We start from the raw sequence: 24,491 nt of genomic DNA on the forward strand, positions 1-24,491 counted from the left end.
TACAGAGCTCTGAGCAGCTACTCGGCGGCAGAGGGTCAGTTGCATTTGGTTTGGTTTGGTTTGGTTTGGTTGGGTTTGTTTCGTTTGGTTTTAGTTTTCTTTCGTTTGTTTTTTTTTTTTTACAATCAAAGAAATCAAAATGTGACCCGAGTTTACAGAAACAGAATGGAGGCTCTACCCCAGAGCCCAGGGCCAGCTCGAGGGGCAGCCAGGCCCTTCCTCCTGCGGGATGGCCGAGCAGTGGCGAGTGGCCGGAGCCGGTGCTGGCCACGAGCTCCTTCTGCCTTTCCATCAAGAGCCAAACCCTGGTCCCTCCCAACCAGCACCTCCATCCCCTCCTGCTCCTGTTCACATCCTCCCCGGCCCTGTTGTGGCCACAGCCTTCCCATTCCCTTGTCCAAAGTGCTTCCAGTCCTCATGGGCCTGTCTGGCCGGGAGCGGTGGCCCCAGCTCCGGTGTCTTTGGCCCCAGCTCCGGTGCCTTTGGCCCCAGCTCTGGTGTCTTCGGCCCCCAAACTCCTCTGGGCGTGGCTGCTTGGCTCCACACGCCCAGACCAAGCATCAGCTCGGCAGGGAGGAGGTGCTGGCTCCAAGCACGGGCCTCGAGTCCAGTAAAAAAAAGCAAAATAAAGCTGTAGTACTTAGGAAAGTGAAACCAACACCATTTTTGCATAAATATCATCAAGGCCGTGGAGGCTAAGGCTGTTTGCTTCCTGTATTAAGTTAGTTGCCAGTTCCACACTCGTCCGTTGACCTGCCCAGGTCCCTGAGAGATTTGGATTCCTGTCCGTGGGGGTTCCAGTCCTGCAGCGTCGTCCTTCAGGCCGTCTCTCCCCGTCCATCTGCAAGGCAGGAGGGAAGAGCCCGTCAGCCACCCCACATCCCAGCTTCCCACAGCCCTACCAGGCTCTCTCCCTGCTGTCCCAGTGCCACCGCAGCTGTAACACAGCCCAGGAGCTGTGCTGGGTGTCTGTAACTTGAGAATAGCTCAGGATCCTGAGCAGCAGCATCCCAAGGCAAGGCTGAACCTCCAGCAGCATCCATCCCGTGCCTCCCACCCCACGTACCTTGTGCAGGGAGGCTCTGAGCCGGCAGCTCCGTGGCGTTCCTGCCCTCCGTCCCTGCCGGCTCGCTCTTAGTCCTGCTCTCTTCCACCTTGGCACTCCCGTCCGGCACCGGCGAGCCCAGCGCCTCTGCCCCCGCTGCCTTTGGGGAAGGAGCCGGCCCCGAGCCAAGCGAAGGCTTCTTGGCTACCGGAGGGGGGATCTTGCCGGGTTTTCGCTGGGCTTGTGCCTTTCCGGGGCCCTGCGGGGCGGCAGCGGCCGGGGCTGCCGAGCGCTGCCCCGAGAAATTCATCAGCTCGGCCACCAAGTTCCTCTTCAGGTCGGCCTGCGCCTCGGGGGACGAGGCCGTCTCGATCACCAGCTTCCTGGAGCTCTTGGCGAAGATGAAGCTGGCGGTGGAGGCCGGGGAGTTGTTCCTGGGGGACAGCTGCCCATCCCCAGGGGGCCCTTCGGGGCCGGGCTGGGCCGCTCGGCCACCAGGCAGCTTCTCCGCGGCCTCTCCGCCGGCCAAGGCGGCGGCCTTGAGGTGCACGGCGTGGTGGAGCTGGTTGGAAGGCACCGCGTCTTTGGCAGGAGGCGGCTGCCGAGTGGACAGGGACCGGCGGACGGGCTTCTGGGGGGCCGGACGCTCCTCGGTCCCGGCTCCGGCCCCGGCTCCGGCCGCGGGCTCCACGCTGACGGAGCGCAGCCGCACCATCTGCAGCAGCGAGGGTGTGACGATGGGCAGGCTGGCGTCCTCCTTGGCCGCGGGGCCACTCTTGCTCCGCGACACCGGCTCCTTCTTGGCCTCTGCCCGAGGGCCATTGGCCGCCTTCTTAAGGCTGATTTGGGGCGGCAGGGCCAGAGCCGAGGGCGGCGGGAGAGGCGGCGGTGGCGGGGGCACGACGGCCGCGGGAAGGGGCTCGGCGGGGCACGGAGGCTGTGGAGCCCCGGCGGGTGGGTCTGGCTGCTGAGAGACGGCAGCTGAGGATGATGAAGATGCAGCCCCCGGGCTCGGTGTTGCTGTCTGCCCGTCCGCCGGGGCTGAGGTGGCATCGGGCAGGCTGGAGAGATAGGATTCATCCGGAGGGGGGAAGTCTGCCATGGACAGGTCGTGCTCCTCGGGAGCTGGCGGTGGCGGCGGGGGCCAGGCGGTGTCGGAGAGGGGTTCACCGCTGGTCTGGGGGCTCCCCTCCACCTTCTTGGCCGGCGGGGGAGGCGGCTGGTAGGCAGGCGGCGGTGACGGCGGTGGGGATTTGCCGCTGGGCTTGGCCAAGGGCTCCTGGCTGGCAGTGCTGGGCACCGGGGGGGTTTGTGAGGGCTGGAGGGGGCCGGCGGGGGCCGGGGGCTGCTGGAGCTTGGTGGGTGGCGGGGAGAAGGGAGCAGGAACCTTGGGGTGCGGCGGGATGATGAACCGGTCTGAGCGACTGGTCAGCGCCTCAGGGGGGGTCGGGTCCGAGGCCGAGGAGGAGATGGAGGTGAGGGAGGAGGACACAGAGAGCGCAGGCGACTGCAGGGAGCAGACCCGGTCCGGCTTCTGGGATTGAGACTTGCCCGGGGACGCAGCTGGGTGTCCCAACCCCTTGGTGGGCAGTGTGGGTGTCCCACTCTGGCTGGAATAGCCGCTGGAGGGGGACATGGTGCGGTCAGACCCATCGGGGCAGCTCCACTTGGACTGAGCTTGGGGCTCCCTGAGCACCACCGTCACCCCGGGGCGGCCCCGTGAGGCCTCGGGGGAGCTGGTGCCGGCCAGGCTCTCGGAGCGGAGGCTGCTGGTCTCGCTCAGTGATGGGGAGAACACCTCGTCCTCGCCCGTGGGGCTGAAAGGCTCGGGGCGCGGGGACCAGGGTGCGCCGCTGTCCCGCTGGGGCCGGTGGTCGGGCCTGGGTGGCAGCCCCAGCACCTTGGGCTCCCCATCGGCCTTCTGGTGCAGCGAGTAGGTCCTGCGGGGAGGGGCTGGGGGCTTCTTCATCTTCCTGAGGGAGACGCTGCGGGCAGAGGAGCGCTCGCTGGCCAGGCTGGCCGTGTCCGAGCCCTCCGCCTGGCTGCTCGTGCTGTAGGCGGGGGACACGCGGCCACTGCCGCTGCCCACGGCCAGGAGCCCGGGGGCCGCAGGAGCGAGGCCGGCAGCGGGCTTGGAGCAGGAGCTGGCGAAGCTGGCAGAGCTGTAGATGCTGATTTGGTCGGTGTCGGAGCGAGCTGCCGCGTCCACCTCGCCGTGCGGCCCCGCCTCGGGCTGCCGGTGGTCGCAGCCGCCCTGGGAGGAGATGGTGGAGCTGTTGGAGACGATGGTCTCCGTGGACTGCGAGTGGCTCCAGTTGTCGCTGGAGGAGGAGGGCTCGCGGCTGCGGGCGCTGCGCTCCGAGAAGCGGGACAGGGAGCGCACTGAGGCCGGGCTGGACGACACGAGGCTGCAGCGGCTCAGCGTCCGCACGCTGCTCCTCGTCAGGGCCACCACGTCCACCATGGGCGGCAGGATGGCGTTGGGGATGATCTTGGACATGTACGTGCCCTGGGGCGAGATGGACATGACAGGGCCCACCAGCATCTCCGGGGGGTTGGCGTAGGTGGTCATGCCCGGCACAGCCAGCGACTTTGGCCTCACCATGGGTGACAGCTTGGCCGCTGTCTTCCTCCCCAGCAAGCTGTCGTCGTAGTAAACCCTGTTGATGTGCTTCTGCAGGGCTGCGTCCGCCTCCTCCAGCACTCCCAGGCAGACGCGGGCGCCGCCGGACACGGGCGGAGGCTGCAGCTTCCCATCGATGGTGGGGATGCGGACGGCATCGCCGGACACCTGCCCACCGTTCAGCAGGGGCTGCACTGCCTGGCCCAGCCCGTGACCCGCCGGCCCTCGCCCGTCCGCCTCGGGATGTCCCTTGGCTCCATGGCTGTTCCTGAGACCTGGGAGCAGGGAGAGATGACCTCAGCGTGATCCCAAGGCAAGGCAAACAGATCCTAAGACTCCCTCCTTGCCCCTGGTGCTTACCCAGCTCCTTATGGACGTGCTGGGGGATGCCCAGCACTGTTGTCCTCCTCTCCTTCCTCTTCTTGCCAGCCCTCTCCGAGGATTTGGGAAAGGAGTCGTGTGGTCGGAATGTGGAACCTACGAGAGGGTCCAGCCGGTGTGAGGGGGGCCCAGTGTCCCCAGCATCCCCAGCATTTCCCACTGCCAGAGATGCTCTGGGATAAGCCAGGCTCAGGCACTGAAATAACCCAGAGAGGCACCAGCCGAACAGTCTGAGCAGGGAGGAGACGCTGTCTGTCTGTCTGTCCATCCCCCTCGCCCAGCCCAAACGCTCTGACTCAGCCAGAGCCGCTCTCATCTCTCCCAAGGGCCCCCAAATCCCTGAGCTGGCTTGTGGCCACACCAAGACAGAGCCCAACTCCCCTGCCACACTCCCTGACCCCCCTGGCACCCCCTCAGCTCACGTCCTCCCCGTCCCACAGCTCCCAGCCGGGTACCTTTCCTCTGGATCATCTCGGAGCGGATGGAGAGGGCATCCTCAGAGGTGCTGTCTGTGGCACAGGAGGCTGCCCGGCTCCGGAAGGACAGGCTGTCATCCTCCGAGGATGCGCAGGACTGTGGGGACAGGGTGGGCTCAGCGGACCCCACTCTGCGGGGACGGAGCTGCCCCGGCCCCGGCCAGGCCCCTTCCCCGCCGCGAACTGACTCGGCAGCCGAGACAAAAGCTCTTCCGAGGGCCAAAGGCTGAGTCAGCCACGCCGGCATCCAGAGTCCTCCCACCAGGAGCGGGGCTGGGAGCAGCCCCTGGGACCCTGCACAGCTCTGCAGCCCCCCGGAGAGCAGGAGAAACAGGGTCTGGTCCATGCAAGGAGCAGCTGAAGGAACTGCCAGGCTCGCCACGGTGCCAAGCCCAAAATGACCCCATGGGTGTTCCCAGCCCTGCTGTGCCCCAGAGCCCAGGGCTGGAGGGCTGCCATGGCTGGGAGAGGGGCGTGGGACAGGGACAGGCGGGCGGGCAGGACCCCCGGCACTCCCTGGACACAGCCAGTGTCACAACCTCCAGTGTCCCCATTCCTCCAAACCATCCCTGGCACAGCAGAGGTTGGGATGAGACACTTCAGAGTTAACCTGACCCCTGCACCTCGCTCCCCCTGTGGCTCTGCCCATCCTGGGGTTTCCAGTCCCCCACTTCCAAGGGGTTAAAAAGGCTGAGAGCCAACGAGAGGCAACAGCTTGAGCAAACACAGGCAGGTGAGGCACTGGCAGCGGGGTCAGAGCCCGGGGCTGTGCCAAAGCTCAGCTTGGCCAAAACAGGGGGAGTTTCTGCTCCTCAACAGCCGGGAGGGGGCACAGGCACCAGGCTGGATATGGCCACCTGTCCCCATCACGCCACCACGTCACCCCTCCTCAGCCAGGGCTCCCAAGGGACACCAGTGGGGCAGGAACAGGGGGACAGAGGGGTGCAGGCAGTGGGCAGGCCCTGGCAGAGCCCCACAGGACACAGCAGGACGTGCCAAGGCTGAGGGTGGGGAGAGCGGCTCGTCCTGGGACACCACCGAGGGACACACGGCCAGTTCCAGCCCCACAACCCCCCTGGACATGGTCCTACAACCTTGGCTGGTTGCCTGTCTGCCCCTAAACTCCACCCAGGGAGGACAAAAGAGCCACCCTGTGTCCCCTCACCCCCAGGGCACCCCAAGAGCACAGGAGGCAGAGCCTGGGCAGGGCTCACCTGGAGGCTGCTGGTGTCCCCGTGGTCCCAGGCACTTTTGGTCTGTTTCTGCTTCTCTGTGGAGGGAAGACAGAAGGTAAATCCCTCCAGGGGAGCCGGGGCAGCCCCCACACAAGGAAGCAGCTGCCGAGCTGGCAGTGCCCCCCGCACAGCCCAGCCACCAGCGCTGGACTCTGGTCAGCCCCATCGCGCCGCCCACACCGCCCGGCCAGCCAGGAGCTGGGGACAGCCCTTCCACCGTGTCCCCAAGGCCACCCTGGGGCTGGGGACACCTACCCTGGTGCTGCAAGGACTTCAGCCCCTGCTGGGCCTGGTTGTGCAGCTCCTCCAGGTGCGGGGGCCGCGTGCTGGGGAAGAAGACGTTGTCGGGACATTCCTCGCCCGCCGTGTACTGCACGCTCAGCCGCTTCTCGCCCTCGCCCTTGGCAGCGCCTGCGGGGACAGCGGGGTCAGCTGGGCTGGGGGGACACGGCCACGCTGCCACCAGTGCATCCCAACCCACGGGGGACAAGCGCCGGGCAGTGACAGCCACCCCAGGATGACGTTATCCCGCTCAGCTCCAAAGCGGGCACTGGAAACACCGAGAGAAATCCCATCCCGCGGCTCTGCCCGGCCAGTCGATATTCTGGAGTCGGGATGTCTCCACTGGTTTTCTCCTGTGCTGGGATGTGGGACCACCCTCCTTCCCCAGCGCCTTCGTTAGGAGCTAACGAGGCGGCGAATTGTGCGGGACTGAGGGAGAAGGAGCAGCACAGGGGGGGATTAAATGTGGATGAAACCACGATGACTTTCCCTTCGGAGCACTGCGTCATTCCCAGGCCTTGCTCATCACCCCAAGAGCTGGGAACTGCACAGAGGAGGGAAACTGAGGCACATCCAGCTGCAGAGATCCCACAGGACCCAAATCCCTTCTCCGAGCCCCGCTGGATGCTGAACACCCCTTCTGCCACGCCTGGGGCAGCACGGAGCCCTCACTCCCTGCCTTGCAGCACCCTCCCCACAGCCACCACCAGCACCCTGCGGTGCCCACGGTCAGGAGCTGCCCTGCCATCACCCAGCCCGGGCACTGCAGCACCGTGGCACAGCCCTGCCCGCACGCCTGAGCGAAGCCTCAAACTCTTCCTGCCCAGAAAAAAAAAAAAAAACAAACCAATTTTGAGGAAGGGAAGGGCGAGCGCAGGAAACCGTCGGGGCCGGCGGCGGCACCCCGGGACCACGGGCACCTGCTGCTCGGCACCGGCAGCACCACACGCCATCATCCCCTGCCCCCTGTGCTCCCCGTGTGCCCGGTCCCCAGGCAGCGAGGCGGCCGTGCTCCGACTCCAGCACACAAAGGAGCAGGCCTGGAACAATGGAGCCTCCCGCCCTGCCGCCATGCCGGCCTCTGCCTCCGCCAGCACCCGCGGTGCGAGCGGGCACCGGGACACAGCCAGCCCGGCACAGCGGCTGCTGCCACACGGGTGCCCTGTGCTGGTGTAAAATCCCTGCAGGGGACACAAGACACCCACAGCCCCCGCCACCGTCATGTTCCTAATCCTCTTTTCTCGCCCGATTTCGGCAGCCCCTCGCCTGACACCCCCCAAACACGCTCGGAGCTGCCTTGCGGGGAGAGGAGCGCAGTGATTTATTCCCGTAACTTCCCGGCGGGCGAGGCCAGGGCTGGGGTGACCTTCCCTGCCCTCCCCCGGGGATGGAAGCCCCCCTGCCCGCTGCGGGTGGGCGAGCACCCCGTGCCGGCTGCGGGTGGGGGGGTGTCCCGGCGGGCAGGGGTTGTGTAAGGACAAGGCTCTGCTCCTTCCCTTCCTCCCTCCCTCCCCTCTGCTCACTCACCCTTCTTCTTGAAGAAAGCCAGAAGCGACGAGAGGTTCCTGCCCATGAAAACCACCATGGTGGCCGGGGAGAGGGTCTGCTCCCCAGGGAAGGGGGGCTCCGCCGCCCCCCGAGGAGGCTCAGCCTATTGTGCCGAGGCGACTCTCACCCGGCGTGTGCCGGCGGGGCGGATTCCGGCGGCCCCCGGCTCCCTCCCTCCCTCCGTCCTCATCCGCACGGGCGGGAGGATGCTCGGCCAGGCGAAGACGCTCCGGCGCAGCTGCTTGTGAGCAGGGAGAGCAGGGAGCAGCCTGACCCGGGGACGGCTGCGCGGTGGCAGGAGGGGACAGTCCCAGCTGCGCCCACCGCGCTCTTCGGCCGCGGCAGAAGGAAAGAAGGGGCCCCTCCTCTGGCCTCCGGCTCGCTCCCCCCGGCCCTCCCGCCTCCTCCCACGCACGACACAGACCACAGGGATCTGTTCTTTCAGCATTTCCCCAACTCCTCCCTTTTGGACCCCTGGGACCCCCCAGGACCCTGCTGGGCACAGCAGCGCTGCAAACCAGTTGCTCGCTTCCACAACAGTGCGACCAACTGGGAGGAACTGGGAGGTTTTTCCACCTTGGGCTATGACACAGCAGAGGCAGCAGTGTCACATTCTCCATCCTAGACTGTCTCCAGTTCCCCCCAGTACCCTGCCAGGAGAGCCCCATTTCGGGCAGGGAACAGGAGACAGGACGGGGCAAAAGGTGTTTGTCCTTAGGGACGGGGCTACGTCATGGTCACAAGGGCTGGCAGCGCTGGGGGAAAACCAGGTCTGGGACCAGTCTAACCAGTAGCTCCAGCTGCTGGCGCGGGGGCAGGTGAAAGCAGGGGCAGAAATGCCAGGCGGTCACACAGTGGCACTGCCCTGGCACTGCCGGTCACTGTCCCCACCACAGAGGGTCCCCCAGGGCAGTGGGTGCCCAGCACCTCCAGGAGCTCCATCCCCCCCATTTACAGGCGTTTTAGCCCAAAAGGTGAACAGCACCCAGTGTTTACCCAGCAGGTACCCGTGTCCTCGTGCCAAACCCTCTGCCCCCTGCCCTGCAGCTCCCCCCGGGCTGTGCCCAGGGTTTATTCCCAGCAGGACACAGCTTGGGTTGCAGACAGAGCAGCCGTCACCCAGCAGGGTCCCCGCGGGCTCCAGGCAGTGACTGCGCAGCCCGAGGGACAGTTTGACCTTGTGAAGGGCATCTCTGTGTCCCCAGCCAGGCAGCTCCGGGCTCTGCGAGGATTTCTTCCCTGGAATTCCGTCATGGCCATAACCCCAAACACCAGCAGCTCCCTGGCTGTGCCTGACCCAGCACCTGCTCCAGTGAGGGCAGGAGGGGCCCTGCTGCCCACACACCCCCCCAGAAGGTGCCGGTGGCCACGGGCAGACGTTCCCCAGCTCTTTCCACAGCACAAGTGGAAAAGGGACATAATTAAAGGGCTGAGGATGCACAAAGCAGGCGGCCACGTGCTGCACTGAGCACTGCCCTCCGCTCTGGGCAGCCTGTCATGAGCCCAGAAAGGGCCACAGCCAGTGGTAGCTCAGAGGGACACTGCTCCTGGCTCCACAGGGAAGGATCCAGCCCTCCAGCTCTGCCCACAGAGATGGGGCTGAACCAGGACCCCCCTTCATGGCACCAGGAGCTCCCACAGTAAAGGGAGAGCCCCTCCTGTGCTGCTGGTGCACGGCCCAGGCACAGCTGAGCTTGGGCCCCGCAGGTCTGCTGATGGCAGCACACATGGCAGCTGCTTCCAGGGCTGTGAGGACATTCCCAGGTGCTGGCACACAGCCTGGCCCTGCTTCACCTTCCTGCTGTGGCCCACTGCCCACACAGAGGGCCTGGAAAACATCCCTCACAGACAGGGACAGGACGTGTCCCTCTCCCGAGTGTGACACCGCTGCGGGTGGGGCAGGAGGAGCTCAGCACGGGTGGCTGCCATCTCCCGAAGGATAACCCAGGGCTCAGCCAGGGCAGGAGCCTCCCCTTCTCCCACTCCTTGTGACCTTCGCTACCTCATCATCCTCATCCAGCCGGCCTCACCTCGGCTCTGTCAACAACACACGGTGAAACCTGCTGGAAAAGGGGGGGAATCCAGGAGGGAGATAGCCCTGATCCTGCCACAAAGGCTGCAGGTCCCGCTGGGCTGGGGAAGCCGCTGCAGCTGCAGCCGCTGCCGGTAGCAACACGCCCGCTTGGAGCCGGTGTCCCGGGCCCTGTGCATTCCTTGCGGTGCATCCCGGATCGCCCCGACGCCTCCGGGCTCAGCTGACACACGTGCCTCGGCCACACGTGGCAGCGGGATTCTCCCAGATAAGGAGCCAAGGAGCCCGAGGGTTCTCAGTGACGGGCACCCTCTCAAGGATGGTCTCCCCGGCTCAGAGCTGGTATCTGCTGCTGCCAATGCCGGGGATGGTCCGGAAGGGAGCAGAGCATCCCTGGAGCAAGGCAGGATGACAGGAAGGGACAGGGAACCCCAGGTACTTTGCCTTCAGCTCTGCCTCGGTGCTGGCAGAGAGGATCTGGAGGTATCAGCGTGGGAACGGGAAGGGCTGCACAAGGGAGAGACCAGAGCCGAAACCCCTCAGGAACACGGCCAGGGCCGCCCAGCCCGATGCTGCAAACAGAACTCGGCGTTGGCCCAGCTCCTACGATGCTACTTTTCACCTGGAGAGAGCCGGAGGAGAAAATCCCAGCTCCTGTCCCCCTCCTCGCCAGGCCTGTGCCTCCTGCGAGCAGCAGGTTTGGCCGGGCTCGGCTGCAAACATCCATCTCTGCCTGCTCGGCACTGCCCCGACTTGCCTGCTCCCCGCACGGCGCGGGTCCTGCGGCGGCAGCAGGGGAGCAGCGAGCAGGCAGCAGCTCCCTGCCCGCCCCTCCACCGCCACTGACTCACCGCAGAAAAATGGGGAGGAGGGGGAGCTGCCAGGGGGACGGGAAGGGGCTGCGAGGTCCCCGGGGGGAGCCCGCTTGCGTCCTGCTGCTCTGTGGGATGGAGGCTTTGCCTCCCTCGTCCCTGCAGCCAGCGAGAAGCCCTCCCTGCCCCACGGGGTTGGTGCTCTCCCACCCTCTCACCACGCTGCTGCCAGCATCATCCTGCTCTGCTTCCCGGCTGCCTGCAAGATGCCACGGGCATGGATAACATCAATGGGGTGCACCATGAAACCCATTCCTGAGAGCTCCGTGGAGCTGTCAGGACATGGATGGACCCTGATAGAGCTGTGAGAGCCCCCAAACTCTGCTCCAGTATCACAGGATATCCTGGTCTGGAAGAGATCTTATCCAGCCCCTCTGCTCCAGCATCCTGTCCCTCTGCAACCTTAAATTGTTTAGGGTGTCTGGGAGCCCCTAAAGACAACCAACCCGTTCCCCAAATCCTTGTCTCAGCACAGGATCCACGCCCTGGGACACGCCACGGGATCCTGATCACTCCAGGCAGGATAAGAGCACAATAATATTTACGGTGGCTCTGGCCACACAGCTCCTGCTGCCAGCCTGCCCTCGGCCACACCTGGGGGGCTGCTCCTCCAGCCAGGAAAACATCTCCACCAAGCAAATAAACACCGCCCAATCCACGCTGTTGGCTCGGCTCTTGAACGCGATCCCACGCAGAGGCTGAACTAAAATTAATTTCAACTGGGAAAACAAACTTGGATCGGGTTTTTTTCTTCCTCTAAATCGCAGCAGAGAAAGCTGCCTGGTATCACCTCGGTGAGCCAACAGGCCCTGGCGAAGGAGCTGGTGCAGGGTGAAATCCTGCTTGGAGCAGAGACCTGGCTCCTGTCGCCTCCAGCCACAGCTGCTGTCATGACAGGAGCACACGGGGTTGTGCAACGGGCCCTGACCTCGCTGCTGTCCCACACTTGCCCCACAGCCAGCCCTGAGGTGGCACAGAGTGTCTCCTGCTCCCTGAGTTATCCCAGATCCAGGCGAGGGGCTGGCAGCAGTCCGGAGGGGCTCTCAGGGCAGGACCAATGCCCAGCTGTGCCTCACTCCTGGCCCCTGCAACAGCCCAGCGAGCCTCCATCCCACCACGTCCCCACCCCGTGCTCGTCCCCTCCCCGGAGAAGCCACCAAACAGGTTTGAAGGTAAATAACAGCCTTCCCCAGCCAGGAGCCGGATCCGGGCGGGAACATCCCAGATGGGGAGCGCGGGGCGGGAGAGGGCCGCAGGCAGAGCCTGGATAGAGACACGGGGCCACAGAGGGTGACACCGGCGGCACGTATGACCAGGGGTGGGCCACCACCACCTCCTCCTTCCATGCTCCAGAGCTTTTTCACTCTCTGATCCCCCTTCCCTCTGTGTCCTCCCGCTCCCGCGGTGCTCCGGGCTGGCTGTCCCCTGGTTCGTGCCGTCACGCCCGGCGGTGTTTGCAGGGCACCCAGGTGCTCTTGCCACGGCAGAGGCGTTGCCTGTCACAGCAGGCACTTGGCTCCACGCAGGAGCAAACCCAGCAGACGGATTAAGGACAAGACGTTGCAGGTTTTTTCCGTGCACGGATCCCCCGTCCTTGCAAGCAGCACCCAAACCCCGCTCCCGCCCGCGGGGCTTTTCCAAGGAAACGCTGCGGAGGTGCCGATCCTCCCATCGAGATGGACACGGCGATGTGGGATCGCAGAGAGGAGCTGCCACCAAGATGGGGTGGGGGATAACCCACAGCCAGCAGGGCAGGTCCCATCCCTGCCTCTCGGTGACGGGAGCGTGCCAAGCGGGCACGGCACGGCATGTCAGAGCCGAAAGCTGCGGCAGCTGCCTGCCCAGGACACCCGCGGATCGCCTCCTCCCCTGCTCCGGGAGCAGGAGGGGGCACCGGGAAGGGCTCGGATGTCCCGGACGCAGCAGGATGCTGGCTGGTGCGCCGGGCTGGCGGTGCCTGGAGAAAGCGCCTGTGTAAATCTCGGCGTGTCCCCCGCCGGGATCAGCCCTGCCCTCATCCGCCTCTCCCGGTGTTTGCGGAGCCGGCCCAGCGTGGGTCTGGCACGGAGAGAGGCTGCAAAGGAGAAAGAGCCCAGAGCTGCTCAGCCCACCCCGGAGCTGCCCCGCAGGAGCCGGGGCTGCCGAAGGGCTCCACGCTGCTGCTGCTGCTGCTGCTGCTGCTGGGGACGTTCCCAGCCACAGGTCACGCCTGTGGCATTTGGACACCCCATCCCTGGAAGTGTTCCAGGCCAGGTTGGAGCAACCTGGGGATAGTGGAAGGTGTCCCTGCCCATGGCGGGGACTGGAACGCGATGAGCTTCAAGGTCCCTTCCAAATCAAACCATTCCATGATTTTTTCCTTGCAACCCTCCCCAGACCTCGCACCCAGAGCTCCACGCCGGCCGCAGCCGCATCCCCGCTGACTCCGCGGGGCGCAGCCTGGCCAGCAGCCACGTTCCTGCGCCCTGACTCAGCAGGGCCCGGCGGGGAGTCCCGATAAGGAAGCGATAAGAGGCTGCGGTCTCCCTGGGGCTCAAGGACCTTCCCCAGCATGAACGAGCCCGGGGACGAGAGGCTGGGGATGCCCCCGGAGCAAGCCAGGCCCCGCTCTGGCACGGGGAAATGAGAACGGGGTGCGTGGGTTCGGCACTGGTGGGGCAGAGTGGGCAGGCTCAGAGCCACCCCGGAGCCCTCAGCCGTGCTCCTGCCCCCCATCCTGTCCTTGGGGACCCCTGCTCTGTCCCCTCAGCATCCAGAGGTGCTGGCCGCCCACACCACTGCACACCTGGCACAACCACAAAAGCATCTGCCAGTGCCTGCCCGGGCCTGATGCACCAACAACGGGCACGGCAGGGCCAATCTTAATCTTGCAGTCACCACAAACAGGAACTGGGGACACTGGTCCAGTCGCCCGCCATATGCAATTATTCTCCAGCCCGTAATCCAGAGGCACCCAGGGTCTTCCAGGGGGAGACGGGAACGCCGGCGGGGGCGCGCCCGGAGGGTGCCGGCACACCCTGCCCCCAGCCGGTGATCCCGGCTGCGCCCTCCGAAATGCTGAAGCGACACAATGCAAATTCTTTGGCTTTGTGGCCGCCGCGCCGTTGCCATGGAGCCGTCGCAGAGAACAAACACAACTCGCCCCATGTTTTCTCAGCACCTTCCACCCCACGGCCTTCGGCCCCAGCGCCAGCCCTCGCCTCCCGGGGTCTGCCCCGGCTGTACCAGTCCCACATCCCGCCCATTCCAGGGCATCCGAGATGGAGCAGGGCTTCTCCCAGCCAGCCCTGGGGAAGGGTGGCGCGGTCCTGGTTCAGGGATTGACAAGGGACACCGAAGGCTGGCAGGGATGGAGAGGAGATGGAGGTCTGACAGGAACGCCACGTGGAAAAGGGGGAGGATGTGCCAGGGATGCAGCCACAGCCCAGCCTGCCCAATGGCACCGAGCCTTTCCCGCGTGGAGACCACGACAAGAGGACAAGTGTGGCAGAGAGGAGCCTGCAGCCACCCGGCGAGGAGAAGCGAATGGTGAAGAGCCTGCAGTGAAGGAGATGCTGTCCCTGCACGGCCGTGGGCGATGCGGGACCCTCCTGCCTCAGTTTCCCCAGGCACTGAGCGGATGCTCTCAGCCAGGACGTTTCAGCACCTGTGGGGTGTCCCCATCCCGGACCCCACCTCTGGGACAGCTTTGCTCAGGGTGGTGCTCCCCGAGCCTGTGCAGAGCTGACTCCAGCCCCTGTTCACCCCGCGGAGAGCTGGGCTCACACACCTGGGTGGCTGCTGACCCTAAAGATCGAGGGAAACAGGGCAGCCAAGGGGACAGGAGGGACAGCAGGGCCGAGGATCCCACAGGGCTGCTGGAGGAAAACCACCCAGTTACCACCCCTTGGTCCTGCTAACCCTGGTCCTACGATGCTGCCCACGCTCTTGCCAAGTCTCCTCCTTGGCTCAGGCTGGGCTGGGGACACGGGGACAGTTTAATGACACCAGCGGGGGAGTCAGCAACCCCGGGATGGGGACGATGTTACTGCGAGAGACCTTCCCTGCTGGCATCACCCTGCTCCGATGGGGGAACCGCGGCGGGAGCTCAGCAGGCACCCCACGGGGCTGATTGTTCCGAGGGTGGGTCCAGGCTGGCGTGAGACCCTGTCCCTGCTCCTCGTCCCTGCGGGAAAGGTCTCGGCCCCTGCTTCCCTCCTCGGTTTTCCAGTGGCATCCATGGAGACGGAGCATAAAGCAGCGGAGCAGTCGGTGTGTGGACAGACGGACAGACAGACAGGCGCAGAGCGAGGGAACGGGGACGGGGACGGGGGGGGAGCAGCCCCTGCAAACACTCCCAGATCCGCCGCTCCCCGCGGCACAGCGAGGGAAAACCGAGGCACGGGGTGGTAGCGGGGGGCCGGGGGAGGAAGGCGACGCTGGCAGCGCTGGGATCCCACTTGGAAAACAAATCAGTAACTAATTCAGCTGATCCCGTCCTGATAGCGCGGCGAGCCCACGGCTGCTCCCCGGCGCGTCGGCACAGCCCTGCCTGCAGCCAGAGGGGCTCCCCAGCTCCCACACTGCGGCCGGGGGGCTCATCCTTCCCCCCCAGCACAGGGAGGGAGCACAGCGAAACCTCCCCCCCGCAGCCCCCCGCTCCTGCCCAGCCCAGGAGAACACAAGTGGCGAACTTTCCCAGCGCGACCCCTCAAAACTCCCCAAGCGGGGACCCCCCTCGCCCCATCCCCAGGCAGCCCCATGGCTCCTACCTGCCCTGGGCTTCCCGGCGCGGCCGAAGGGCCAGGAGGAGCCGGGCTTGGCGCCCGCCGGGCTCTTCTTGCGGTGCGCGTTGCCCATGAGGCCGCTCTCGCCTCCACCGCGGCCGGGTGGAGGGCACCGCGGTGCTACATGGCCGAGCCGAGCGGGCTCCGGCGTGGCCCGGGCGGCCCCGGCAGACGACGGCTCTCAGCCGCCGGCTCCCATCGCTCCGGCCCCGGCGGAGCTCAGAGCTCGCAGGCGGCCGTGCCGGAGCCAATGGTACGGGCAGAGAGGAGGGGCCTGCAGGGATCACCCGGCGGATCCCACAGCACCCTCCCAGCCCCATCCCTCCGGCGGGGATGCCTGGGTGATAGAGAGAGGCTGAGCGGGCTAAAGGGAGACGCCCCGGTGGCCAAACGTCGCTGAGCACCGGGATAGCAGGGCAGGGATGTCGCCTCCAGCCGTGCTCGCACCTCCCTGGAGTTTGCCACGCTCCACCGAGCCGCCACCGCTTCTGGCTGTCCCCAGCTCCTACAACCCCCTTCGTGGGTTTTGGGGAGAGGGACACCCCACCGAGCCCGGCCAAGGTTAGGACAGGACTGCTAAGGCTGGAGCAAAGCGCCCGAGGCTACGGGCTGGGTCCGGCCGCTGCCCAAACTCAGGGCGAGCACCCACATGCCATCGCCCACGCAGCCTGGGGTGGGTGGCAACCCCCCGCCGCCCTCCCCACGGCCACTCCTGGCTCTGGGGCAAGTCACGAGGAGGTTGCTCACACTGCCGGCACCTTCCCGTGCCCTCCCCGGGTGCGCCTCGGCCTCTCCCGGCTCCAGTCCCTGCTCCACCAGCAGCAGCCAGGGCTGGCAGGGTACGAGCAGCTCCGTGCCACGGGAATTGCTGCTCCAAAGCTGCCCGCACCGCCCGGACAAGCCCCTCCACATCCCCTTCCCAAAGCCCAGCTTTCCCTCCTGGTTTTTAATTAGAACATTAAATGCTGCGAGGGCAGGGAGGGGTCAGCCAGCCAGGCAGCGGTGGGCAATTCCTGCTGGCAATGTTTATGTTCCTGAGGTGATTCATCAAAGGCTGGGATAAATAGGAAGGAGGGTTTTGTGGGAAAGGCACAAAACCGGGGAGGTGGTACAAGAAAGAAAGGGAAAAATTAAAGATCAACCAGCAGCTCCTGACCTCCCAGGGTGATCGGCACCGAATTAATCTTTGGACTTCAGTCTTCTCCTCCGCAGTGGAAATATTGATGGTTCAGTTCCTCACCAGCTTGGTTGGGTGCCCAGAGCACGCTCAGCTGGGCAGAGATTGTCCCTGTGGGTTTGCTGCCCCATCTGCTGTGGGAGCTGATAAGGAAATGGGGGATGCAGTGGGAAATGATTCCCTGCTTCCCATTACTGGCTGTGCCCAGTTCACAGCACAGCCCTTCCACCTCGGGGCAGCCGGGATGAAATCAGGTTAAGGTCACAAGGGCAGCAGACCAGAGGTCCCTGCCCAGCCACTGTGGGACATGATTTTTCCTCTGGTCAGCCAGGGGCATCTCCAGCCTGGGATGAGGCTTCCTCCCACTGCCCAGCACCTTCCAGCATCCCTGGGATGTCCATCCCAAAACACGGACCCCACGTGCCTCTCAGCCCCCTCTCCAGTGACTCTGCAGCCACACAGGACAAATCTCCCGGTGCAGCTCTCGTCCTTCTCTCCCTGGGAGAGACAGCGAGGCTGGAGCCTGCGCCTGCCCCAGATACCGGGAGATGCTTCCCCCTCCACTCCCAAAACAGACGCCCTCCGTGCCAGCACCTGCTCAGGGAACACGGCCACCGCCCCCGGGCACAGCCTGGGAGGTGCCGGCAGGGCTCCGGGAGGGAGCCGAGCCCCCGGCACCCAGCAGAGCCCACGTGTGCCAAAAATACCGAATGGCTCCTCTGAGCTGGAACAACCGTGATGGGGTAAACTCGCAGCCACGTGGAGCCGAGCTCCAGCTCCTCCTGGGCCTCGTGGTTCAGTCCCTGCCAAATGTGGGGGGCTGAGAGCAGCATGGGGGGCTCCAACATCCCCACAGACCCCACTGAGCTGCCCTGTTGGTGCTCCAGGGCACAAAGCCCCTGGCATCTGTGGGCAGGCCTGCTCTCATCCTGCATCCCAGACTTGGTTTTCATTGCTGTGAGCAGAAATCCAGCTCAGGGAGCCTGGGGAGTGGGGACAGCTGAGCACCCCAATTCCTTGTGCTGTGTTAGAACCCCAGTACAGCCCAAAGGAGAGGGGAGGGAAAGGAGGCGAAGCATTCTCAGCCTCCCCAGCACATGAGAATGGAGAGCTGGGGCCCAGAGATGCTGATTCCAGGCAGAATCTCTTCTCCAGGCCAGAAATCCCCAGTTTTCTTCACCGAGAGAACTCTGATAAGAGCTTGGAGCAGCAGAGAAGCTGTTATGAGATACAGATCTGGTCAGCACTGCATGACTGCCCCAAGCACATCTGATCATCCCAAAGTCACACATTCCCTTGGTCAGAGCGGCCAGCCCTGGCATGGGCACCCCTCTGTGCTGGCATGGGGACAGATCTGTCCCTCCTGGTGCTCCATCCATCCCTCCCGGTGTCTCATCCACTGCTGGTGTTTCCTAAACCTGATCCCATCTCCAGGCAAACGCAGAGCAGGAGCTGAGGTGCCTGAATGAGAAAGGAATTCAGCCCTTGTTCCCTTCACGGGGAAGTAAAGCTCAGCGAGGCAAAGGTAACACAAAAACCCCACTTGAGATCCCCAATCATTAACAGAAATACATAACCAGAAGGGTTTCAAATGATTTCCTGCTCCAGCCGGAGTCCAGGCCAGCTCTGCTGATGACAGGTCTGGCTCCAGCCTGCAGAGGTGGAGGGAGCCCAGCTCCCTGCTCAGGGTCAGGTGGATTTTATCCACGCACAGCAGGACCAGCCCAAGGCTCCGGCTCCTGCTTGGCAGGGAAATGGTTTTTCACTTCATCCTTGCCCAGCTCCTCACCTTCCAGAGGGTTATGTTCCCGTCGCTGCCAGACTCGGAGTCAATGATGATATTGTCTTATGAAATCAGACCTTCCTTCCACGGGGAAATGTGACCCCGCTGAAATAGTTTTATCGGATCTTATGGAACGTTATTCTCAGGAGTAATTCTTCCAGCTGTCTCCAGGTGGAATAGCTGTGGTTGCAGACACACCTCTCTTTGTTCACCCAGCCGCTCGCCGGTGCCAGGCCAGGCCAGCCGGGGGATTCCTGCTGCTCACATTTTCTGAAGTGTCACTCTCTGCCTCTGGCAGATTAACAAACTCGTTCCCACACACACACAAGGAACAATCCCCACGCCTCTCCCCTCTCTCCTTTGAGCTCAGAAGCTCAGGGCTAAACGCAAGCCCTGTGTTTACACCAAACCGTGCGTGCCAGCAGAGGATGGAGGAAATAATCGTCCAGGGAGATTCCACAGCTCAGCCCTGAATTTCCTTGAGGCCTCACGTGCACCCCGTGGCATCGAGTGTCACCAGCACAGAATCACAGAATTATTAAGGTTGCAAAAACCCTCCAAGATCATCAAGCCCAACCTGTGATCAAACCCCACCTTGTCAACCAGCCCAGAGCACTGAGTGCCACGTCCAGGTGTTTCTTGAACACCTTCCAGTGCTTAACAACCCTTTCCATGAAGGAACTGAGCACGATCCCCTCCACAGCCCAGCCTCTCCACCCCCCTGCTCACTGCAAATCCCCAGTCCCAACGAGCACTTGCTGCTGTTACAAAGCAGCTGTGAGCATTGAAAGCTTTATTTTTAACATCACTATCCACCCCCCTCCCTGCCCCAGTCAGGAAATCATTGCTGCTGGACTAAGCTGGCATCAAAAAGGAAAATTAAAAAAAAAAAAAAAAAAAAAAAAAAAAAAAAAAAAAAAGCCAAACCCAATTTAATATTTCTGGAACATCGATTCCTTTACTTCATCAAGGAATTAAGAAGAATGTTGCGAAAGCCGGATAAAGCAGCAGCCAGAAAAACAGACTAAAGCCACTGGACCCCAGCACCAGCTCATCCTTCATCCCAGAGCTGTGTTTACATCTCTGCACCCAGAAACCCAGCCCAGGCAGTGGGAATAGCCAGGCACCCCAAATCCCTGCTCTGTGTTTGACCCTTGGCACAGCCCAGCTGCTCTCCCCGCCTCAGTTCCCACCCCGGGGCTTAATCCCTCCTCTGCCTCCAAAGGTTATTGTGGAAATAAACACGGTTGGAATGGCGAGGTGCTGGGATACCACCTGCAGCCAGCAGGGCCCATCCACCCAAAGAGGGCAGAGCATCCAGAGGATGCGCTTCCAGCTGGGATGGAGCCATCCCCCCCCCCACCGCTCCCAGAGCCGCTGGTGTCCCCCGGAGAGGCGGCTGATGCTGGCCCAGGAGCAGGATTACCGAGCCTTTCCTCTACACAGCTCAGCTGTTTGGGCAGCCAGAGATGGGATCGCTGATAGCTGGACCCACGGGATTGATCCGAAGTGGAAATGCTCTCATCCTCCCGCTGCCGTGATTTCAGTGCTGAGCAATGCCGACCTCACCAGCACCCACAGCAGAGCGGGCAGGTGCTCAGGAGTGAGTCCTGATCCACATCTCCTGGGATGAATTCCCTCTCTCCCACCCCTTGGAGCCATCCTGCTCCCCCTCCCCACTGCCAGGATGGTCAGACACACCCTGTGCCCACTCCAGGACCAAACCCACCTGCGGGAAGGGTGGGGTGATGGAGAACTGCGGGGTGACGAACCTGATCCAAACCCCCCCAGCACCACGCGGAGACAGGGGAAGCTGAGGGCACTCAGAGCCTGCAAGGCCCTGCTGCAGCTCTCCCCTCTCCCCCTCCCACAGCTCCCAGCTGATGTTTGGAAAAATTCCCAGCTGGTCCCGCTGCACGAAGGCTCGTGATGTCGGCGGCGAGGCCGGCGCTGCCTCCGGGCAGGTCAGAGCCGCGTGTGGCGCAGCCGATGCCGCCGGCTCCAGCACCCGGCGCTGCGGCCGGGGCTGCCCACGGAAAACACCCGGGGCTGACACTCCCTCCCTCCCCACAGCTCATCCCGAACCTCTGCTGGAGGCATCCTGACCCCATCCTCCAGGGAAACGTTATCCCCCAGCCCACAGGGATTGATGCCGGTAACCCCGGCATGTACTGGCGGCGTCCCGAGGACGCAGCGGAGCCAGAGGCTCTGGAGTAGGGAGGGGTTCCTGGCATGCTCTCCGTGCTGGAAATGCACGGGGAGGGTGATTCAGTCACGCAGGCAAGCTGTAACCACTGCACATCCGCGCTGCTTCTCCCAGCACTCCAGCGGGAACCGGGGGAATTGTGGCACCTCCCGTCCCCCCGGGATGCCAGCGCTGCCAAAAGCACAGCCCGGAGGGGAAGGATCCTCTGGGCTAGGGCACTGAACGGTGCCTCCATCACCAGCACGGACTGTGGGCACTCAGGACAGCTCTCCTGGCCACTGGGATATCTGGTGGGACAGCACAGTGGCAGCACAGTGACAGAGCCCTGGCTGGCACGAGCTGCGAGGGAGCAGCACGGCACAGGCAGGAGGTCCCCAAGCTGTGACCCTGACAGGCTGTGACTTGGCATTTTGAGGATTAGCTGGTGAACGGTACAACTTCAGGGAAAAAAAATAAGAGGAAAAAAACGGCTGGCAGAGCTGCTGGGGGCGTTTCTGTGCCGCGAAGAGGAACATCACATGCTCCAGCACATCTCATTTTTTCTGCTCAGGTTTCAGTGCTGGGCTGTGGCAGCAGCATCCACGCATGGAGGGCCGGAAAGGAGCCACCAGCAGCATCCGATGGATCAGCCCAGCAGAGAGCTCGGCTCTTCCCGAGCCTCTTCTCCCTTTCCATGGCCACTCCTGTCCTATCACAGATCCCTGTGTGCTCCTCCAAGCAGGAAACGTGCCTGCATGAGGTCTTGGATGCCTGGAAATTCACTCCCTGGAGCAAACTGAGGAAGAAAGTTCCAGCTGACAGCATCCTGCTGCGCTTGGGTGCCGCAGAAGAGGCCTCTCCCTTGGCAAAAGGGCCAAAACATCCCTGCCAGAAGTGCCCGCAGGGAGGGCAGGGGCGTGACACAGATGGTGTCCCCGACAGTGTGAGGTGGGAGAGGCTTTTGGGGTGATACCTTCCTCGTTGGGACATCTGCTACTGCCAAAGAAGCGCTGAGGAGAGGAGCGTGACCAGACAAGCCAGCACCCATCACTCTGCCAAAGCTCCCGGGATGAGCCCGTGGATTCCCGAAACACGGCCCCGGGATGGTGAAGAGAGGGGACCCAGGGCACCTTCCCCTGCAAGATTGTCCTGGTCAAGGTGGCAAGGACGTGACTGGCACCCAGGGATGTGGAGGCAGCACCCACAGACGGTCCGGGGTGAGGGCCATATCTGGGACAGGAAGGGCCACACCTGGAGCATGCAAACACCCTGCCCAGGAGGAGGAGGAGGAGGTGGAGGTGGCAGTGGCTGGCATCCCTCCAGATTTCCCTCATCCCCAGTGACCTTCTGACTCAGCACAGGCAGAACCTACCCAGTGAACCAGCACCAGCCCTCGGGGCAGGGGCGAGATCGCACCAGGGACTGCTGGATCCGGCCTGCTGCCACCGCAGCCATGGCCACCGCGGCCCCCGTGGCCACCGCCGCCACCTCCTGCACCCCGTGCAGCCACCCCTGCTGCCACCACGGCCAGCAACTCCACCTCTCCTGGCCACCACCATGGCCAGCAACTCTGCTCCTCCTACGTCCCCTCTTTAGCCACGGCCACGTCGCCACCTCAACTCCTTTGCAGCCACCACTGTGACCCCTCTTTGGCCACCTCCAGGGTCTGCACCCTGGCCCTCCTTGGCTTCCACTCTAACACCTCCTCGGCCTCCATGGCCACCACCTTGACCTCTCCTTCACCACCTCCATGGCCACTGCTGTGACTCCTCCTTAGCCACTGCCACAACCCCTCAGCCACCACCTGGAGCCCTCCACAGCCACCAGCCCGATCCCTCCTTGCCCACTACCACGGCCACCACTGTGACCACCACCCCAACACCTCCTTGCCCACTCCCACAGCCACCACTCAACACTTTGCCATCACTCCAACCACTGTGGCCACCACTGTGACCCCTCCTTAGCCACCACCGCAGCCACCACCTCGACACCTCTTTGAGCAGCTCCCTGAAATCTCCTCGCCCACCTCCACGGCCACTGTCGCGACCCTTCCTTCACTGCCACCGTGGCCACCTCCCCGAGCGCTCCTCACCTGGTCCCTCCGTCCCTCCCGAGGTGCTGCCGTCCTTGGGCCGCCGCCTCCGGCCCCGGAGCCAGCTGAACGCCCGGCGAAACGAGTTCGCCCGGGCCTTCTTCCGCCGGGGGGGAGCCCCGGGAGCCCCCTCCGAGCCGCCGCCGCCCCGCTCCGGCTCCCGCTCGCCGCCCGCCGCAGGTGCAGCCCCGGCGGACATGGCCGCGGCGGGCAGCGCCCCGCACCGCCCCGCACCGCCGGCAGCCGCTGCCCATAGGGCCGGGCCCGCCCGGCTCGGCTCGGCTCCGGCTGCAGCCCCGGCCCCGCTCCGGGCTCCCGCCGAGCGCCCGGCGCCGACGGAAAGTTTCTGTGCGGGGCGGGGCCGGGCTGCGGGAGCTCCGCCTGTACCGGCCCCCGCCCCTCCACCCCCCTCCCGCAGGTGGCCCCGGGGGCGTGGGGACCGGGGACCTTCCCCTTGGTGCCAGCGGCGTCACCGTCGCGGCTGCCGGGGCTCTCCCCGAGATGTTCTTCCCGTTCCCCGGTGGGTCCCGGCGTTGTTCCTTCGGGACGCGCTCTCCGCGCGGGGGTGGGGGGCGGTGCGGGGACAGCGGGGGCTGATCCCAGCCCTTGGGACCCTCTGTTTTCCTTGCCCGAGGTGCTGAGCAGCAGTGGGAGAGAAGAGGAGGAAAACAGGGAAACACCCGAGCTGGAGAGGAGCGCGGAATTCCAGCATCGTCATCCCCGGAACAGCGTCCCGCACATCCCGGGGGAGGCTGTCCCTGTCCCCGTCCCCGTCCCCAGCAGAGAAGCCGGAGCTGCCAGCCGTGTCCTGCCCCTGCTCTCCCATCCCGCAGCCACCACCGGTTCCTCACCTGACGGTCCCGAGGGTGACACTCGCCGTGTCACCGCCAGCGGCAGCGCCCAGGGGGACACGATGCTCCCCGACACTGAGGCCACCAAGACGCTGCCTGCAGCCTGTGCCACGCTGCTGCTTGTTGCTGATAATAAATCAGCTCCTGAAAACGGGATGGCACAGGGCGAGGGGGGGATTCAGCCTCTTGGCGAGGTTCTGCAGCACCTCACAGGAGCTCACAGGAAAGGATTTCAGCACGCAGTACAAGCTGGCATTGCTCAGACCAAACCGATCTGATTTAGATTAGATTTCAGGAAAAAATCCTTCCCTGTGAGGGCGGTGAGGCCCTGGCACAGGTGGCACAGAGAAGCTGTGGCTGCCCCATCCCTGGAAGTGTTGAATGGAGTTTGCAGCAGCCTGGGATAGTGGGAGATGTCCCTGCCCATGGCAGGGGCTGGGAACATGATGAGTGTTGAGTTCCCTTCACAAACCATTCCATGATTCTGTGATCCAGCTGGGAGGGGACAGCAGGACGCACAGGGGCTGGGCCGGAGCAGCAGCAGGTCGGTGACAGAGCCAGAGGAATGATCCTGACAAGAACACAGGTGCTTTCTGCTGCATTTCCACGCTCCTGGCTCCGAGGGGTTTGGGTCCCTGTGTTTCCTGTTGTGAAAAGCTGCGTGGTTGTGTTGGAGCCGCATCCTTCCCGGATGCTCCCAGAGCCTGGCCGCATGCCCGGAGGAGTTTGCCAGCCGCTGGAAAGGGCTGGAAGGATTTCTAAAGCGAGAAGCCTGTCCATCCTCAGGCTTCCCAGCACATCAGCATCTCCTGTGGGATTCAGGCCCTGGCACACGAATCTTGTGGGCTGTGCAAGCCTGAGCATCCTGCTGCTTCCCAGTAGCACCAGTGACCAGGGCTGGGGATGCAGCTCCAAACCCGGAGTGGCACCTGCAGAAAGGCTGAGGTTTGCTGTGCTTTTGTGTCTCTGCCTCATATCCCTCCCCCTTCACCCCTCTGAACCCAAACTCAAGATCTTAATGAGCACTGGAAAGAGTTGGGCAGAAATTTCCTGGCACCTCTGTGCCCCTCCGTGATCCCAGGGGATTGATTCCTTTCCAGGACGAGGGTTGTGCGTGTCACTGCTCCCCCAGGCTTTGCTGAC

General features: G+C 64.1%; 1 protein-coding gene across 1 annotated transcript; it reads right to left on the reverse strand.

The window, feature by feature from the left end:
• Window positions 1–22,696, reverse strand: NHSL3 (NHS like 3; the record flags this gene model as incomplete). Its single annotated transcript, XM_082296459.1, has 7 exons — window positions 1–841; window positions 1,067–3,943; window positions 4,029–4,145; window positions 4,505–4,622; window positions 5,740–5,795; window positions 6,016–6,171; window positions 22,498–22,696. 7 exons carry the CDS (start codon window positions 22,694–22,696, stop codon window positions 819–821), a joined length of 3,546 nt encoding a protein of 1,181 aa, XP_082152585.1. The 3' UTR covers window positions 1–818.
• Between the last annotated feature and the right edge of the window lie 1,795 nt (window positions 22,697–24,491).

This window comes from Coloeus monedula (assembly GCF_965178545.1).
Source record: "Coloeus monedula genome assembly, chromosome: 24".
Taxonomy (NCBI): domain Eukaryota; kingdom Metazoa; phylum Chordata; class Aves; order Passeriformes; family Corvidae; genus Coloeus; species Coloeus monedula.